The 17,872-nt window shown below is 46.3% G+C and overlaps 1 protein-coding gene across 1 annotated transcript; it reads left to right on the forward strand.

Moving 5' to 3' along the window:
* Window positions 1–534: 534 nt before the first annotated feature.
* Window positions 535–16,617, forward strand: iqgap3 (IQ motif containing GTPase activating protein 3). Its single transcript, XM_067237256.1, has 38 exons — window positions 535–568; window positions 786–873; window positions 1,244–1,400; window positions 1,785–1,862; window positions 2,082–2,158; window positions 2,689–2,756; window positions 2,856–2,969; window positions 3,165–3,343; window positions 3,507–3,588; window positions 3,953–4,116; window positions 4,224–4,311; window positions 4,435–4,598; window positions 4,816–4,976; window positions 5,162–5,277; window positions 5,426–5,589; window positions 5,865–5,955; window positions 6,073–6,240; window positions 6,493–6,635; window positions 6,796–6,966; window positions 7,191–7,274; window positions 7,362–7,433; window positions 7,583–7,652; window positions 7,850–8,058; window positions 8,285–8,437; window positions 8,789–8,952; window positions 10,338–10,562; window positions 10,762–10,902; window positions 11,069–11,153; window positions 11,318–11,550; window positions 11,721–11,853; window positions 12,042–12,144; window positions 12,348–12,495; window positions 12,640–12,727; window positions 12,916–13,128; window positions 14,750–14,916; window positions 15,109–15,237; window positions 15,446–15,554; window positions 16,328–16,617. Exons 1-38 carry the CDS (start codon window positions 535–537, stop codon window positions 16,439–16,441), a joined length of 4,947 nt encoding a protein of 1,648 aa, XP_067093357.1. The 3' UTR covers window positions 16,442–16,617.
* The last annotated feature ends 1,255 nt before the right edge of the window (window positions 16,618–17,872 follow it).

A 17,872-nucleotide genomic window follows, 5' to 3' on the forward strand; every position in this document is an offset into this window, starting at 1 on the left:
ATCTCTACATTATTTACATGGTTCAATAAGTAATAATAAGATCTGGTGGGCTACTATCGTTTTTATGTCAGTCTGTGCGCACATGAGTTTCTAAAATAAACTTCATGTACCACGATGCAACGTCTTCATCCAATGGTTACACTGTTTGATTAGCCAGCCAATGAGTGACCGGCGGGATATTTCAAACTTGACAGAAAGTAAACAGCTCGCTTTGAGACTCCAGACAGAACTCAGTCGTTGAATGTGTAAGTCAGTTTAGAGGTGTCTTTCATTTGAGCAAGTTTGCTAGTTATAACATGTATTGGATTTGAATACATGTGCGCGCGAAACAAATCAAGATAATATTGGCATGCGAATACGATTGTGAAAGTGGAACAAGAAAAAGCACTTTTAAGAGAAAAGTAGATAGCAAGATACGGAAAGCTAGAGCTATTAGCTAGCACTAGCTACTGTAGATTAGTTGATAAGAAGAAACGATCCTGTGTGTAACCGACTGCCCTTCTTTCAACAAATACAAATTGGGAAAGTCACGAAATGGGAGATTACGGTGGACAACCACGTTCAGGATGTAAGTAAAGCAACATTTTCTAAAATAAAATAATTGTCGCTAAAAGAACACAATTTCACTTGAAGGACACCTCCACACCATATTTGTTAGCAGCGTTTCCTGTGTACGTGGACTAGGCTAAAAACCTTGGTGTCTAGTCACAGAAAAATAAATAATCTGCAATCTTCTTGAAATCTCATTGGTGATGGTAATGTCAATTTTACTCTTGTGTTCACAGATGAACGTTTGACAGCCGAGGAGATGGATGAACAACGCATCCAAAATGTGGCTTACCAATACCTTTGCCGTTTGGAGGAGGCCAAGAGGTTAGTTAGCTTGATAGAAATCTAAAAGTTTTCCGAAGAATGCCCCAAGTAAAAGATGGCTCATTTAAAATGTCAGTGATTTTATCAAAGCTTGACTGCTAGCTAGCCCTTGACTCATTCATTTTGCTCCTCAGTGACAGTCTCATTGTCTACTGTACTCATGACTGTAGAGGCATCGTAGGTCAATCTCAAGTGGCCTTTATTTTGTAATATATACTCACACAAACAACTACACCGATTCTCACATTTGTACGGTTTCCCCAGGTGTCAACATCTGGATAACCACATGTTGTGAATTACTAGCCTATGATTCAGGGTGATTGAAGTCTGGGAAGGCCTGAAATACACCCTTTCCTTTTTTGCATTTTAGGTGGATGGAAGCTTGTCTGCATGAGGACCTGCCGTCCCCAACAGAGTTGGAGGAGGGCCTGAGAAATGGGGTTCTGCTGGCCAAGCTGGGCCACTGCTTTGCTCCTAAGATAGTCCCTCTCAAGAAAATCTACGATCTGGACCAGGAACGCTACAAGGTACAGCTTACGTTTCACTTGTTGTGGCTGCAATTTTTTTTTCTTCCCTGTTCTTCAACTGTGTTCTTTTACAGTATTCTTCTGACTGCTTACCGTAATATTTAGTGAATTTACATGTGTTCAGTCATGTTCATATATTCCAAGTTTACAAATGGTTTTATTCCACAATGTGGTATGGTTGTTTTAAGTAACTCACACTTACTTACTTTATGTGCATGTCATGCATTTTTCTGTGTTTGGGGTAAAACGTGGTACTTGAAGAGTTAATATTTTGTGCTGAAGTAGATCATGGATTTGCATAGCTTCACTGAGTTTATGTGAATTTTAAAGAAGTGTCGTAATGCTGATTTCTAACTGTTCATACCCCCTCACCACCACCCCCAGGCCCTGGGACTGCAGTTCCGCCACACGGACAACATCAACCACTGGCGCAGTGCGATGGTGGATGTCGGACTGCCAACGGTAAATGATGCATGAGCTTCACTTGGCTGCCACTTCATGGAAATCTGAAAAGAGCTGGAGGAAATTCAAATAGACATTTCTACCGGTTACAGCATGGTGAAATTGCTTCCATAAAAAATCACCCATCTGCTTATTTGAAATCAAAATGTTGTTTCTTATTTTGAAACCTAACCAAGCAATTGTCTATTTTAAGATTTGATTTATCTCTAAATGTATCAGATGTTCCACCCCGAGACAACGGACATCTACGACAAGAAGAACATGCCCAGAACTGTGTACTGCATCCACGCTCTCAGGTCAGCTATCAGTCTGTATCATCCACGCTCTCAGGTCAGCTCTCAGTCTGTATCATCCACGCTCTCAGGTCAGCTCTCAGTCTGTATCATCCACGCTCTCAGGTCAGCTCTCAGTCTGTATCATCCACGCTCTCAGGTCAGCTCTCAGTCTGTATCATCCACGCTCTCAGGTCAGCTCTCAGTCTGTATCATCCACGCTCTCAGGTCAGCTCTCAGTCTGTATCATCCACGCTCTCAGGTCAGTTATCAGTTTGTATCATCCACGCTCTCAGGTCAGCTATCAGTCTATTATCCACACTTAGGTCAGCTATCAGTCTGAATCATCCACCCTCTCAGGTCAGCTATCAGTCTGTATCATCCACCCTCAGGGCAGCTATCAGTTTATCATCCACACTCTCAGGTCAGCTAGGGTCGCTTTCTGTATCAGTCATTCTGTATGACTATGGAGAGGATTTCCTAAACAATGTATCTTGTGCCTAGTGTATTACTAACAAGGAGGTGTTTGCTCATGGGTTTGTCTTTCCCTTTAGCCTCTATCTGTTCCGTCTTGGGTTGGCCCCACAGATCCATGACCTCTGTGGCAAGGTCAAATTTACAGGTAATGTTTTGTTTGTGATTTCGAGTTACGGCTAACTTTGAAGCTGGATTGACTGTGTTGCACGTAACAGGTTTTTGTGGGGTCTCATCTCTTTTGTAGAGGAGGAGATAAACAACATGAAACGGGAGTTGGATAAATATGGCATCCAGATGCCCGCCTTCAGCAAGATTGGGGGAATTTTGGCCAATGAGCTGTCGGTGGACGAGGCTGCTGGTATGTGGAGTCACGTGCTTGGCCTCAGTACTGTGAAGTGGAGGGGTCTGTATTTCAAGATATTCCTGTATTTCTCCATGGAGAAAAACACCGGTTTATCTTTCCGGGTGATAGACCTTTCTTTAAACAAACTATTGTGTTTTACCCATGTTGAAACACAAATTAATGCCCCTCTGTTCTCCTCTGTGCCTCCAGTCCATGCCGCAGTCATAGCTATCAACGAGGCTGTGGAGAGGGGACACGTGGAGGACACTACCCAGGCCTTGCGTAATCCCAACGCCATGCTGGCAGACCTACAGGAGCACATGATGCCCATCTACCAGGAGATGCTGCGCCAGGCGCGGGCACAGAAGGCCGCTCTCTCCTACACCAAGGTGGGCAAACGATGTCATCCTCCCCATGGTGAAGTTTCTATGAGTTATATTCAGATAATCTATGATGATTAATGAAACTGTATCCATATCTGGTTAGTGGCAAATATGTGACTTTTCTCTCTTGCTTTATCTCACTCTCTGTCTGTCTGTCTCTCTCTCTCAGCGCAATGGTTCCCAGGAGAAGGATATTTATGAAGAGTATCTTACTCAGAATGAGATCCAAGATAACATCAACAAAGTAAATGGTGAGTCAGACTAAATGATTACAAAAAAATTGTCCAAGTTTGTATTTACTTTTCCTCCTTACAGTTTGGAAAGCAGTTTATCAAGCGTTAGAAAAGAAAATCAAATAATGCCATCTACTGGCTTCTGTCAAAGATGACATATACAAATGTTTTTCACTAGATGGCAGTATATTTAATTACAAAATGTTCAGTTACTGTATTGCTCAACCATTGCTGTCAGTTACAAGGTGAATTATCATGGTAACATTGTACAGAAGCAAGATAAACATATCCCAAGAAGAGATTAAATTAATAAATCTGTCTAACCTGAAATGTGTTCAGCTTGTCCTCAAATGCTGCCTTGTTGTGCCATGTTGTTGTGTAGTGCGTGCAGCCATAGAGCAAGTGGATGAGGCACTGGAATGCGGGGAAGTGCTGGCCCTCCTCTCTGCCCTCCAGAAGCCCTGTCTGGCCCTCAGGGGCCTCCACAGAGACCATGGGCCCTGGTACCTGGACCAACTGGCTTCCGACCGCGAACAGAAAGCCTTGGTGAGAGAACACCAATACTGATAGTCGTCACACCACAGTTTCGGCACACAGACACACACATCCGCTACACACAGTGTTAAGTAACTTTTCTGTCTGACTTGTGACAGAACCTAGGCTGTGTGGACCCTCTTGAGCGGGAAGAGCTTCAGGAGGGTGTGTGTGTCGCCAACGAGGAAGCTCAGCGCACCCAGACAAGTAAACACACAGTCTCACTCCCTCAGAACTGTTACTCACCATGTCAATAGATTTACATTACATTTAGTCATTTAGCAGACGCTCTTATCCAGAGAATACTAATGTGAATGAATGGGCCGACAGTGCAGGGGGCTGTGAGCTGCATCAACGAGGCGCTACGTCGCGGTGATCCCAGGCAGACGCTCCGCGCCCTCATGAACCCTGACGCCCACCTTCCTGACGTGTACCCCTTCGCCTCGGTGCTCTACCAGAGTGAGCTGGTCCCTCTGCAGCGGAAGAGCCCTGAGGTGTGTGTGTGTGTGTGTGTGAGACCTCTGACCTCTGACTGTACATATGTGCAAAGTAGCTAGTTTGATCATCTCAACAAAGCTTTAAGTTTCTCAGATAAAGACGCGTAACATCCTTCAAATACCAAATACATTTTCTGATGAGTTTAGTACATTGTGTTTTCAATTTATTGTCGTCAGAATGCCATTTTCCTTATTTGTTCATCCAAACCTACAGGGGGAGCTGCAGCAGGAGGAGCTGTATGTGGCTGTGGAGATGCTGTCTGCGGTTGCCCTCATCAACCAGGCCGTGGAGGCTAAAGACGTAGGGGCCTTCTGTGCCACACTGATAAGCCCGGCCGCTGGGCTGGCAGACATCGACGATAGCTTGGTTCAGAGGTAAGAGTGTGTATAGTCAGCCCTCGGCACATTTGCATGCAGGTACATTTATTTCCATATTTGACCATTTCTGAATTGAACTGTACGTGTTCTGTGTATACGCACGACAAGAACGCGATGGCCTCTGTGTCAGTTTAGAACACGCTGAATGTTGACTGCATCCGTTCTTCCGGTTCCCGTCTCAGGTACTTTGAAGAGCTGTGTGAGCAGAAGAGGCAGGCGGGCAGAGCCCTGCTCACCTGGAACCAGCTGCAGGGAGGACTCAATGGCGTCAACGCCGCAGCGCAGGACGAACACGACCGTACGGCCTTCGTAACACTCCGGGGTTCACAGCCTTTTTTTCAGAGCGCTGTGTTCACCCCAGATCCTTAAAAATAGCAAGAAGGGGAAAAAAAGAAAAATTTTCGGAAGAAACTCTGACTCGTCGTCACTGTGTTTTTGTCTCGCAGAGATCCTCACCATCAGCCTGATCAACCAGGCTCTGTGTCGGGGAGACCCCCATAAGACCCTGGCTGCCTTACTGCTGCCCTCCAGTGGCCTGCAGGAGGTGGAGCCGGCCAACGCTCACCACTACCACGATGTGCTGACCAGGGCCAGGCAGCACAAGGCCAAGGTACAGCAGAAGCTCTGACTGGGCACAGGATGTCAGTGTTATGGATACTGACTGCCACCATTTCATTGTGAGAATGTATTGTCTGAAGGCCTGCTGAAGTATAAGGACAAGATATACCATATCAGTCACCAAAACATTCATCCTACAATCATGAACTGAAATGCAGAAACAAATGCTGCTTGACCATTTCATGCCTTCATAAAAGAATGTCAGTTTTCGCTGATTCAGATTGCATTGCATCGCTGAGTCAACGTGACATTCCCCTATTTTCACAGGTTCACCGCGATCCCGGTGCCGAGCTGTGGTTGGCTGACATTCAGGAAGGAGTGAGGCTAGCCAATCAACACAGTCAGAAAGCTCTAAAGAGTAAGTATGGCTTGTTTTCTCCTCATCGCAGCTTTAGAATCTGCTTGATAAATATTAAATATATACAAGATATTTGAATTGTTGGCTTATGTATATTGTGTTGGGCTTGGCTGCCAGTGTCCCTGGGCTTGGCGGCGGTGAACCAGGCTGTGAAGGAGGGCAAGGCGGCGCAGACCCTGCGAGTCCTGCGTCTGCCAGAGGTGGCGCTGCGCAGCGTGGTGGATGTGTGTGCTGCAGGCTACCAGGCTGAACTCTCTGCCTTGCTCAGGGCGAAGGCAGCGGGAGGTAGAGACTCTCATTCACCTCCAGCTGAGGCCTCATCCATGTCTCCTTTTGTATTTCATGTCAACTTGTATCAGCCTATAACGAAAGACTCGGATCAAGTTGGCAGAGAATGATTTGAAGGCTATTCTGTATGTACTGCATCTCTCAGATCGGTCAAGTTGCTCAGCATCTTTTGGTATACTCACTCAACGGTTTGTCATGGCAACAAGTTGACACTGTTACTATTGACGACATCGCAACTATGCTACTCAGGTGACAACCGCAGCCCGTGGCTGAGGACCAAGACTGGGGATGGCAGCTCCTACTACTTCCACCTGAAGAAGCTGGAGGGCACCTGGGAGAGACCCCAGGGCTTCGAGCAGAGCAACATCTTCCTGGCCCATGATGAGATCCAGGTCTTTAAAACGTCATACTCTTACACAATGCACATACATGTACACAAAAGGATGTGGAGTTGAGGTTGTTTTTTTCCTCCACTAAAACCTGCCTAGTACTGACAGGGATGGATTCCACCTTGCAGGTAGCCAACAGTCTTGTGTTTGTCTCCCCCTGCAGACTGTGCTGAGCAGTGTCACGGCAGCCCACAGCAAAGAGGTCCAGTGGAAGGCCAGCGAGGGGCTGGTGGTGCAGCTGCAAGCCAGGGTGCGGGGCTTCCTCCTCAGGCAGACCCTGGGGGCTCGCCTGCACTTCCTCAACACCCAGCTACCAGCTGTTATCACCATCCAGGTCAGCACTCACACACACACACACACACACACCCACACACGAGTCAACACTGACTGGGGGTATTACTGCATTAGTGTTGTGTGGTTTTGTTTAGCAAAATCTGTGTAGACTTCTGGAAGAACGGCATGTCAGGTTGGATTGCTGCTCTGACGAAGCGGATCAATCGATGATCGTAGATGATGCTGTGATATCTACTGTGCTCAATAGTGTGTGTGTGTGTTCAGTCCCACTGGAGGAGGTTTGTGCAGCAGAGGGCCTACAGAAACCGACTGCAGCACCTCTATCTCAACTGGAGGGCCGTTGTCAAGGTAGGCTCCATCCTGACAGTCGCGCGTGTCGTACACGTCTAGAGTTTGGCACAGCGGCTGACCCAGGCAAACTGTTTCACTCCGTAGATCCAGGCCACTGTGAAGATGTGGCTCACACGGAGCAGATACCGCGCTCGCCTTCGCTTCTTCCGGCGCCATGTACGTTTATTTATTTTTATCATACCTACTGTATCTCTTTGCTCGCCCTCAGGATTGGCATAAATGCTCAGATCCTTTTGTCTTGTCTAGACCACCCCAAAAGAGTAATGGAGGAGATTTGTTGTTGTTTTACGTGTCTGCGGCCACAGGTGGGCGCCATTGTAAGGATCCAGGCCTTCTTCCGTGCGAACAAGGCCCGTGAGGAGTACAGGATGCTGGGTAAGTCGCTGGGCAGGATGTGATCAGCTCCCTGCATACAGTACATCAAATGTACCTTCTGAGAAGGGTACAGTACGTTGGGAACACGCACCTTTTTCCAGTTCTTTTTTCTCCCGTCAGCCACTGTACAATAGCGAGGGGCCTCTCAATTACCCTCTCAAAACATCTGTTCCGCGCCCTCCCTCTTCATCCCCCAGTCCACTCCGCTACCCCTCCCCTCTCCGTGGTGCGGAAGTTCGCCCACTTGCTGGAGATGGGCGACAGCGACATCCGCCAGGAGGGCGAGCTGCTGCGTCTGAGGGAGGAGGTGGTGAGGACCATCCGCTCCAACCGCCAGCTGGAGGCCGACCTCGACCTCATGGACCTCAAGATCGGCCTGCTGGTCCGCAACCGTGTCACGTTGCAGGTAGACGGAGCGCCGTGGCGCGTGTGTGAACGCGGCCATGTATTGCACAAGTATGTAGGGGAAGGCTGCCATGTCTTATTTAACTGGGCAAAAAAAAGCGAAACGAGGTGCACGCTGTCACCTTTACAATGGGAGACACAAAATACGCTCCTTTTTTTTTTACTCTCAAATGTGTCCAGAATGCCACCTCCTCTCACTTTATCTCCATGATGAACCTTGAACACAGGAAGTGGTGTCCCACTGTAAGAAGCTGACCAAGAAGAACAAGGAGCAGCTGTCTGACATGATGGCCCTGGAGAAGAGCAAGGGCCTCAAGGCTCTGAGCAAGGACAAGAGGGACAAACTGGAGGCCTACCAGCACCTGTTTTATCTGCTTCAGGTGAGCGAAGGAAAACATCCAAAAATGAGAGGGTGGAGTACCCCTCATATTTGTGTGTTTCCTATAGTACTGTGTATATACAGAAGCCCTTACATTCAGTCATTTAGCAGACGCTCTTATCCAGAGCGACTTACAGTAAGTACAGGGACATTCCCCCAAGGCAAGTAGGGTGAAGTGCCTTGCCCAAGGACACAACGTCAGTTGGCATGACCGGGAATCGAACAGGCAACCTTCGGATTACTAGCCCGATTCCCTCACCGCTCAGCCACCTGACTCCCCACTAAGCCCTCCAACATAAGACTGTGTGTATATACAGAAGCCCCCATCATAAGTGTGTGTGCTCTATCCCAGACCCAGCCCCTCTATCTGGCCCAGCTCATCTTCCTGATGCCCCAGAACAAGACAACGAATTTCATGGAGACTGTCATCTTCACGCTCTTCAACTACGGCTCCGACTGCAGGGAGGCCTACCTGCTGCTACAGCTCTTTACCGCAGCCCTGCGCCATGAGATCAAGTCAGTACCTCAGTTGTGCGCACGCACACACATTTACATTTATTCATTTATCAGACGCTTTTATCCAAAGCGACTTCCAAGAGAGAGCTACATTACACTATACATTGTGGAAAGCAAATAAGTGCCAATAGGAAGAAACATAAGAGCATGTAGTTAAACAAATTACAAATTAAACAACATGAGCCGCAAGAGTGTACCTGTAGGAAAGCAAGCAACTATAATGTAATTTACAGCGAGTACAAGTAGTTAAGTCAGTTAAAACTAACCAACAATCAGAATCAGAATGGGATTTATTCGCCATGAAAGTTTGCACAGACAAGGAATTTGCTTTGGCAGGAAGGTGCATACAATAAACATATACCTAAAATTTAAATATGTGGACTATCTATACTAAGGGTACATAAACTAGCAGTACTAAGTGGGATTAGAATATAATTAAATATACAATAACATAAAATATAAGTTGCCGTAAATTACAATATAAAAATACAAATGTACAAGATACCATTATTGTAATGCAGTGCAAAAAGCAGTGTGTTTTAAGCAAGAAGTCATTAGAGTCAATGTGGTCCCTTGGCCTTGTTGAAGAGGCCAACAGCGGAAGGGAAGAAACTGTTTTTGTGGCGTGAGGTATTGGTCCTGATGGACCGCAGCCTTCTGCCGGAGGGGAGTGACTGAAACAGGGAGTGTCCAGGGTGGGAGGAGTCGGCCACAATCTTCCTCGCTCGCCTCAGGGTCCTCGAGGTGTGCAGGTCCTCGAGGGTAGGCAGATTGCAGCCAATCACCTTCTCAGCAGTGCGGATGATACGCTGCAGTCTGCTCTTGTCCTTGGCAGTGGCAGCAGCGTACCAGACGGTGATGGAGGAGGTGAGGATGTCACTCAATAAGTGTCATTGTGTTCCTGGAGAAAATAGCCTGACATCGGATCCAACAAATCTTTCTTAAGTACCGTTGTACTCCTGGAATAAGTGTGTCTTTAGCCTTTTCTTGAAGGTGGAAAGACAGTCAGTGTCTCCGATGGAGGTGGGGAGATGATTCCACCATTGGGGGGCCAGACAGGAGAAGAGCTTGGGTTGGGAGTGCGCGCTCACACAAGTGCTGATCACACACACAGTCACATGTTACACAATTACTCTGTGCTTCACATTGAGATCCAGTTCTTTAGCCTAGTGGTCTTCAACCCTGGAGCTCAGGACCCACTGTCCTGTGGGGTTTTAGATGTTTCCTGCTCCAACACGCTTGTTTCAAGTCAACTGGTCGTTTTCAGGCTTCTGCTGAGCTTTAACACGCGCACCTTAAAATCATATATACTGCCTCATCAGAGCACGTCATACTTCAAAGCAACTGTTCTCTCATGCTGTCCGCTCCGTCTCTCTCTCACCCAGACTGAAAGTGGACCAGCCCCAGGAGGTTGTGATGGGGAACCCCACGGTCATCAAGATGCTGGTGAGTTTCTACCGCCACGCTCGCGGTCACAATGCGCTCAAGGAGATCCTAGGCCCGGCCATCCTGGAGGTGCTGCAGGATCGCTCCATCAGCATCCGCACAGACCCTGTGGAGATCTACAAGAGCTGGGTCAACCAGACGGAAACCCAGACTGGCCACAGGAGGTCAGTATAGGTCACAAAGACTCATTACGTCCCTTCTAGAAAAGACTCGGACCAGTGACACGACAGAGCTGTTTCGCACACTTTTGAAGCACTCTGTGAAAAAGCAATACACGCACGCTCGCGTGTAACGACGGATGACTCAATCGATCACGTTGGTAGGCGATTAGTTAGTCAATGAATTTTTCGGTGTCCCTTCCAGCTCCTTGCCGTACGAGGTGAGCGCCGATCAGGCCCTGGCCCACCCCGAGGTGCAGCGTCGCCTGGACATCTCCATCGTCAACCTCAAGAACCTGACGGACCGTGTTCTCAATGCCATCACCAGCAACCTGCACAAGCTGCCGTGAGTCAACCAAACTGGCTCAATGGAGTTTCAAACTGGAGTTTCAACTGGGTGAAACTCCAGTTCCAGGAAATTCGAATGCTTTTGTGGGATATTCTTTGGCTTGTGAGGGATTCCACTGGTGATCTGAACAGAACTTATTTTCAGTATTCTTTGCCTGGTCCAGGTATGGAATGCGCTACACTGCCAAGGTCTTGAGAGATGCTCTGCATGAAAAGTTTCCACAGGCCACTGATGAAGAGCTTTATAAGGTAATAGTTTTTGTTCATCTCCAATTGGTATTATTTGTCCACGTCAAATAATTAATTATCAACTGATCTGCTACAGTGTAGTAGAAGTTATTACAAATGTGTTAGTTATCATCGAAAGATAACTGGGTGACCAGGTTTGTTTACTGACTCGTTTTATTGGTCAGATCGTGGGGAACCTGGTGTACTACCGCTACATGAACCCGGCGGTGGTGGCGCCCGACGGCTTCGACGTGGTGGAGTTCTCGGCGGGCTCCGCCCTCCTGCCTGAGCAACGCCGGATCCTTGGCTCCATCGCTCGTGTCCTGCAGCACGCCGCCGCACACAAGCACTTTCACGGGGACAGCGCCCACCTGCGCTCCCTCAATGAATACATCACCCTGACCCACGCCAAGTTCAGGTGAGGTGTCCCTCCGGGATGCATTTTACGACCCATGTTCTTTAATGAATACAAAATACCAGCTTACAAACCACCCTTTACCTTGTTGACTATGCTTTTGGGTCTGTATTGTTTAGTAACCTAGAGGAACTGGTCAAAAATAAGCTATCGTTGTCACTCGCCTTTTCCAGAAAGTTCCTGCGCTCTGCGTGTGACGTGCCAGAGCCGGGGGAGCGCTTCAACATCGATGAGTACTCAGAGATGGTCATCCTCAACAAGCCTGTCATCTACATCTCCATCAGCGAGCTGCTCAACACACACAAGGTCTAGATGGAACCTGGGTTGATAGAATTTGGGGGATAATTGAGGTTAATATGTTGATTTAGTATTTAGAATCCCATCTTCTGTTCTTTAATTTCCGGGTTTTACCTCATTTCAGTTGGGATTCAGTTTTCTGTGTAGTTGTGAGATAGAACTAAAGTGTGTGTGTGTGTGTGTGTGTGTATGTGTAGCTTCTCCTGGAGCATCAGGATTCCTTGTGCCCAGATCCCTCTGATCCCCTGCTGGCCTTGCTGAGCGACCTGGGCAAGGTCCCCACCATCCAGGCCCTAGTTGGTGAGCCTGCCCTATGCCCCCCACCAATCACAACCCAGCATCAACACCGCCTTTGTTTTCACCTTTACTGTTTTACCAACAAAAAAAGACATTCCATCCGCTGAAAATGTTAACTGTCAGCACTGTATGTTATTGTAGATGTGGTTTGAGAGACTGTGTGTAAACAGTTTGGCCCTGGCCCCTGTCTGTGGTTCCGTTTCCAGGGGAGGGTGTTGTCAGCCCAGGAGACCCCTTGACTGAACAGACCTTGGCCCAGTACAGCAAGATGGAGGTGTCTCTCACCCTCACCAGCAAGTTTGACATCTTCAGGGGCTCTGATGACCGGCAGGACTCAAGAGCGATCCTCCTCAGGTAGGGGGACAACATTATGCAATGCACAGGATTGCATGTGTTAAGGTTTAAGCATCTTTTTAAAAATTCTAAAAAGCTCATGATGAAATGGTTAGTGGATACAACATCATGTGGAATAGTGTAAAAAGTACATTTGTGTTCCAGCACCAAGCAGCTGATCATCGATGTGATCCGGGCCCAGTCTGGAGACACACTCAGTGAGGTGCTGCGAGCCTCCACCTCCCAAGACCAGGTGCAACATACATCTCGAACCACATACCTCCACAAAATATTCCTCCCTATTTATATTATTTCAGCCTGGTAAACTAGTGATCGGTCCGGCTCTATAGCCGTCCATCTTTTCGTGTATTGATGCTGAACCCGATCTCATCCTAAACGGACAAATCTAACCTCCCCCCCCTCCCCGCTCGCGTGCTGCAGGAGGCGCAGCACGGCTGGATGATGCAGCGCCGGGCCCAGCGAGACGCCCGCACCCCGGAGAAGATGAAGCGGAACCAGTCGCTGGTTGCCGACGGCAACCTGTCGCTGGAAGAGAAGAAGAGGAAGATCCAGAGGAGCCTCCGCCGATTGGAGAGCCTGGGGGTCCTGACTCCGCCCGACTCCGAGACCCAGATACTGCAGCTCATATCCAAGGTGTGTTCACACTCACTCTCTCACACGCACACTGTAGCGGGGTTTGCTCATTTAAAGATAGAAATACTTAATTTATCATAAGGTCTCGGGGCACCACCCTAATATTGGTTTAGGACATTAGGGAATCTATGTTTAATATGTAATAATCAGTCTCATCTTTAGGAATGAATTCGTTCTAAGTGTAGAGCCAATCGTAACATCAGTGAACACGCACGTCAAAATATCTTTACAATGAATTTATTCAACCAAGGTAAACAGATCTTATGAACAAGTTAGATTATGGGTTTGATATGAGAGATTGGTTATAATGAACAGAATGAAATGGTCTAACTTAAAGAAAGACAGAAATTGTACAGTCAATGATTACATCCTTACAAATCATAAACAGAGCTCACGCCAATGCCATGTCGAGGAGGAAAGAGCGTTAGCCATAGTTACGTTTGATCAGGGGTTGATCAATGAGGTTGAGGGCGGTTTGCGCCAAAGGTCCATTTGAAGAATCTGAAGTCACAGCGCGGCTGTGCTGGGTCATGTGACTGAGTCTGCGGGATCTCAGTGAAGTCGCATTTAGAATTGCGTTTTTGGTTCTTCTGTTGAAACGTCCAGATAGTGACGCGTTCACTATGAAGTTGAATCTCAGGAGAATCTTGGCGACGTCCTTTGGAACGCCGATCCTGATGGCGTTCATGCCATGGTTGGTTTCGCTGGAGTCCGAGATTGATGGTCATCTTAGGGCTTTATACAGTTCAGAGTTCGAGGGAGGACCCGTCTGGGGTCAGATGTGGATTGGGGGAAGCTGGGTTCTCAACTCCCCCCTCCTTCCTTCAGACCTACCAAAGGTGTGATCTGATCTCTGGCTGGTTCATTCGATTTTTCAAATATTGTTCTGGACATCTTGGTACAGTTACAAAATATAGTTGAATGATTGTTTAATTATGATAGCTTTGTGTAGATACCAAGAATGACGTGGTTATCTTTCAGGAAGAAGGAGTTGTTACTAGAATCAAGATTTCAGTGAACACAACATTAAAACAAAGTAACAAACATGACACAAATATCCCTCTCATAATTCTCCACCTTGTACTCTTGTGGTAAAGGTGAAGTCTCAAGAACTTTCCTCAAAAGTTCTGATCAAGGTATTTTCTTTGTTCAAATCGCCGCCGAAACGGATAGCAAATGGATGCTGGATACGTGTTGTCTAAATCAGGCCCTTTGAAGCTTGCAAGCTAGCAGGAGGGCTAATTAGGTAGATTGGGGAGGTCCCCCCCCCCCAATTCTATGGTTCCTTTGCATCGGCGTTTGGTGGGTAATCAGCATACTGAGGGTGTCACAAGGGCTGATTAGGTTTGTCTGATGTGATTGAATCACTCTTCAGGTGTGGCAAGATGTTGGCTCTGTGTGGTCTTGCGGACCTCACTACAACACACACACACACACACCTGAACTGTCTCCCCCACATTTGACTCCTTGACACATACCTGGAGGAGCAGTAGGGACCTGTCCAGTCTCAACCAATCTGATCTACAATCCTCCAACTTGTCAATGCTTCAGTGCCTTCCACCTTGACTGAGCGTGGGAACAGGGAACTGTGTTTAACCCTCGCCCTGGCCCCATCCCTCAGGACATTCGCCACCAGCGGCTCTACAGGCAGCGTCGACAGGCAGAGCTGGTGAAACTGAGACAGACCCTCGGCAGTCTTCACAGCAAGAGCTCCTTCCACAGTGAACAGGTGGACTACTACAGCCAGTACATCACCACCTGCCTGGACAACCTGACAGCCAAGCACAGGTATTAACACTCTGCACCCACTGTTGGAGAACCGTCTTCCAAACAACGTATCCACGAGCAACACACACACACACGCGTACACAACCTGTTGCTTATTGAAGAAAAGAAAAACCACCAAGTATCAAACAACAAGTGCAATACTAGAATGCGACGTCCGTCCTCTGAGGCTGATGTGTGCCGTTCGACTCTCAGTAAGGCCAATGGGAAGAAGGCATCGGAGGGAAAGGGCAAGAAGAGCAAGCAGGCCACTCTGACCTACACTGCTGCCCGTCTACATGAGAAAGGAGTCCTGCTGGAGATCGAAGACCTGCCGGTCACACAGTGAGTGGGCACACGCTCCACACTCAAGACACCCATATGTAATGCCAAACATGGCAGTAGTAGATTAAAAAATATATAATTAATAATAATAACGTTTTTATCTCTTTGTGGGTGGAGCTCAGCGGGATGTACTGATGCACGCCGTCCCTGGACGGACTTGAGTTCACTCTCGTTGAGTTTTAATCTTCCATTCCTCCTCTGCCCTCAGGTTTAAAAATGTGATCTTTGACATTGTGCCCAGTGAGGAAGGGGGCACGTTCCAGGTGAAGGCTCGGTTCATGGGAGTGGACATGGAGAAATTCCCTCTGAAATATCAGGTAAGGCTATATAGCTCTCTGGGAAAGTCATTTGTGTTTATGGGTCACAACAACAATCAAAAGATCTGTATTTAAATATCACTTCCGTTGCGTGTAAGTGGAGCAAACACTATGAAAGTGAGTTCAATTAACTGACAATACACATATGAATCTATGTAGAAATGTTAGAAAGCTGTTCTAGATGGTATGGAAAATGGTGCTGCAGTGCTAACAAGAACTACAACAACTGGATGTATTGCTCTCCCTGTAATGAACATGGAAGGAAATGAAGAAGTTCTATACAGTATGACTGTTATTTGTGTGTATCCCAGTAAAAAGACAAAGACGACTAGCTTTCATGCCTTCTTGACCCAATTTCTTGCTGCATTGAACAAGGCCAAGATGACATGTTGAATAATTGATGTCCTTTGGCTTTTTCTCCAACAATAATGGAAATCCAGTCTATTGATACATTCATTCAAATACATCTTCTCCAAGGAATATTCTCCATACAGTCATCTTGAATTCCCTGTTCAGTAGACATTAGGAATGCAAATTTGATTTATTGAAGTAAATATAGATGGATGCGTTAGCTTCAAGCTGTATTCTATTGTATGGAAAATGGGAAGAAAAGCTGGCATTGACGATATCAAAGTGATTTTTTTATAAGATACTGGCGACAGTTGATCCACATACTGGAACCCTCTTTGCAGTCCTGGTTGTGGGCGTGTACCACAAGTTGTACTAAACAACTTAACAGTTAAACAATGTCACCGTCACCTGTGTGTTGGTAGGACTTGCTGCAGCTGCAGTATGAGGGTGTGGCCGTGATGAAGATGTTTGGCAAGGCCAAGGTCAATGTCAACCTCCTCATCTTCCTCCTCAACAAGAAGTTCTTTAAAAAGTGAGGAGTCATCCAAAGATTGGAGGGGCCTTCTTGAGAGGTTCCTCCTACTGAAACCTGCAAAGCACCATCACCTTCTCACACGGCAAATTGCTTTCAGGTCTTTTAGAGTACAACATTGCTTCATTTTGTTTTGGATCTAAGCTTACAGTATGATTTTTTTTATGTACATCAACACTTATGAAACTGTTTTTCACTTGGGATTTCAAATGGCAGCATGCAGTTTTTTTTTGCTATATCTGAAACCAGATGTTCAGAATGTGGTCAGTCAGGATGATGAGGGTTTATATCTTGAAGCAGTGGTGCTCTAGTTTTTTGCAAAAGCACAAAATGTGCACCAAAGGCGTTGAGAATGAGTTTTGTTTGATTCCTTGATATGTCTTTTGCATTGAAGTTTACACTCCTCCAGTACAATAGCTTTGTTTTGTTTTTTACAATGTGCAGCTGTTTTTTAAATCTTGAAATATATTAGAGAAGCTTTTTTCAAATAAGGGATTTTTAATCAAAAGGTGTGTGCAACAGTTTTTACATGCAGTATTCAATCTCTGTGTATTCCTTTATCTGTTATATATAAAAAAAAAAGTTTAATCCCCCATTGATGTTACACAACAACGGTCTCCTAATCGTATTTCCAGCCGGCTGGTTGTGCCTGCCTGCACCCCTTCAACGACTCCCTGAGCGTCTTCTCATGCATTATGTAGAGATAGTGTTTAAATAGAAACACTCCAGCCTGTACTGTACAGGCGCAGGCTACTGTTGCACACAGGTTTTGTGTATTTGCATCTCTTTTAAATGGTCTTGATGCAACTACTTGATACCATTACACTCTAAAGCCATTTTCTGCAGAACGTAACATTGCAGAGCATAACATTTTGTTTCAGTCTGCTATTCAAATGGGATTCAGGATCTTGCAACAGAATTATGTTCTGTTTTGGGGGTCTCTGGTGTGTGTCGTGCATGTCGTCTGATTGAGGAGAAGTGTATACACAGATTTGTTAATGGGATGGTTTTTTTTGTTTGTTACTGGAAGTAAACCTTTGACCCCGGTAACCTTTGACCTAATCTCTTGCTCAGTTAATGTAAATATTTTCTGTCTTTTTGTGTTTCTATGTACCTCTGCTTTGTACTTTATTTTTCACCCTTCAACTATATATATATGTGTGTGTGTGTGTGTCTGTATATATGAATAATCTTTATCTCTCTACACTAAAATCTTGTTATTAAAGGTTATTTTGCATTGAAGCCCTTTTTTATACCAGCAATGTAGCCTATAGGAAAATCCTGTCATTTTACTGTATTGACTTACTAAAATACTACCAGAGAGAAATGTAAGAAATGTTCCATTATGCTATGACAACTGTTAATGCTGCTTTTTTTCGTAGTATATTAATAAACTTCGAATTATAGACAATCACTTTAGCTTTTGTCATGTTTT

Source organism: Osmerus mordax, chromosome 6, assembly GCF_038355195.1.
Source record: "Osmerus mordax isolate fOsmMor3 chromosome 6, fOsmMor3.pri, whole genome shotgun sequence".
NCBI classification, from domain to species: Eukaryota; Metazoa; Chordata; class Actinopteri; order Osmeriformes; family Osmeridae; genus Osmerus; species Osmerus mordax.

Bases quoted from the DNA above. Each gene is read 5' to 3' on its own strand.
- iqgap3 (XM_067237256.1), top strand. From the start codon at position 535: ATGGGAGATTACGGTGGACAACCACGTTCAGGAT. The intron at 10,563-10,761 runs GTCAGTATAGGT...TGTCCCTTCCAG, and splicing joins ACCCAGACTGGCCACAGGAG to CTCCTTGCCGTACGAGGTGA. The intron at 12,145-12,347 runs GTGAGCCTGCCC...TTCCGTTTCCAG, and splicing joins CACCATCCAGGCCCTAGTTG to GGGAGGGTGTTGTCAGCCCA.